General features: G+C 33.6%; 1 protein-coding gene across 2 annotated transcripts in view; it reads left to right on the plus strand.

The window, feature by feature from the left end:
- Positions 1 to 279, plus strand: part of LOC102679142 (lysyl oxidase homolog 3A-like) — a 12,867-nt gene extending 12,588 nt beyond the window's left edge. For both annotated transcript variants that reach the window (XM_006609345.2, XM_031515059.1), the window contains one exon: positions 74 to 279. In XM_006609345.2, coding sequence (XP_006609408.1) covers positions 74 to 196 — 123 coding nt within the window. In that variant the 3' untranslated portion in view covers positions 197 to 279. The remainder of the gene's footprint in view (positions 1 to 73) is intronic.
- Positions 280 to 1,630: the final 1,351 nt, after the last annotated feature.

The raw sequence follows: 1,630 nt of genomic DNA on the forward strand, positions 1-1,630 counted from the left end.
GAGAGAATCTGGTGGATAGCGACATCCTTACGAAGACACAAGATCGAGCGTGATCGAGATCGATATTTTTCAGGTCGGGGTGAATCCTGAGCTCAAAGTGGGCGAGATGTCGTTCGACAATAACGCGGCAATTTGCCGCCTTCTCTACACCGAATCGTTCGCCACTGTGCACAGTTGCGTCATGGGTCGTCCTTGACATCCCCTACGTTACGTCAGGTCATCATATATAAGCGACGCCATTTTGAAAGAGTGACAAACTCTCGATACAATAATCTCGATCTGAATTGATTAAATTCATTTAATGGGATAATTATTTCGGAGACGATTTAAAGAAAGAAACAAAAAGAATATTGTATTTTAATAAATTGCAGTTTATTTATATATTTTATTGAAATATCAATCGATAGTATGATAATAATTCAATCTTCATTGATAAGGTTTTTCTTCTTGTTCTTTAATATAATCATTTCTTAATTGCACGGATCCTTGTTACGAATATCGTGGATGGAAATGGATCAAGTGGAATCGTATACTTATTCGTATGCATATTGGTATTTGAGAGAGAGAGAGAGAGAAGAAGAATTTCGTGCTTGGAAGCTGCAAAGAGGATGCAGACTTGGTATATTCTAACCAATTTTGAATTTCAAGGATGAATGTTGAAATTGGAGGAATAAGATGTGTGGAATGTTTATTTTCGCGACAATGAAAGTATAAAGTAAGTATAAATTCGACTGGAGGGTAATTCGCGCGAAACTTCATTATCATTGTACACAAATCGACGTCCAGATCGCGCGACCAGTCAAGCAGGTTAAAAGGCATTGCAAACTTGTGAAAGAGTTGAGTGAAAATTTTTAAATTTTCGCATGAATTCTTTTATTAATTTAAATTTTAAATTATCGTATCTTAAAATATTAATTAAGGGAATAATTCCAATATAATAACCGGAAGAATAATGATCTTGGAATTTTTATTACGTGTCAGGGAATCGACTATGATATATTTTTTTATCCTTTTTTTTTTTCTTTTTTCGAAGGAATAACGAGGAAGATTTTTTTAAAGGGAACACGAACAAAGAATGCTTTTTAGATGTATTAAAAATTCCGTTTGATAATAGCACAGTTTTTGTGTCGTCGCTCGGAGGATTAGATTTGGAGTAGAAAAAAATGGCGTTGAGAGGGGGAACAAGGGGTTGTACAGCCTTTGAAAGTAGGTCATAGTTCTTTTTTTAAACGAGGAACCTTGCATCTTGTCACCTTCGATTGCTCATAATTTGATAATTAGCAACGTTTCACCTTAGTTTTCGCCTCGCGTGAAACAGGGATCTTGCTTGTCGATTGAGCCACTCGTTTATTTAGAAATTTTAGACACATTGTCTAAAATTGTCTTTCTTTCTTCGTTTCAAATTCTAAGAAGAGAAATCAAATTTTATGAATTTCCATTTCCTTTTCTTTCCAAATTTCAATTATTGTAAAGAAACAAATAATAAAATTTGCATTTTTATTATATGAATTTCACTTTTCTCCCCAATATCAAATTTCCATTTCCATCGAAGAAATTCCTTTCTTGCTCCAAAAATAAAAATACTTTTCAAAAAATATTAAGAAACTCTCGAGAAGAATCTCAAAACTTT

The sequence above is a fragment of the Apis dorsata genome, unplaced genomic scaffold (genome assembly GCF_000469605.1).
Source record: "Apis dorsata unplaced genomic scaffold, Apis dorsata 1.3 scaffold_52, whole genome shotgun sequence".
Taxonomy (NCBI): Eukaryota; Metazoa; Arthropoda; class Insecta; order Hymenoptera; family Apidae; genus Apis; species Apis dorsata.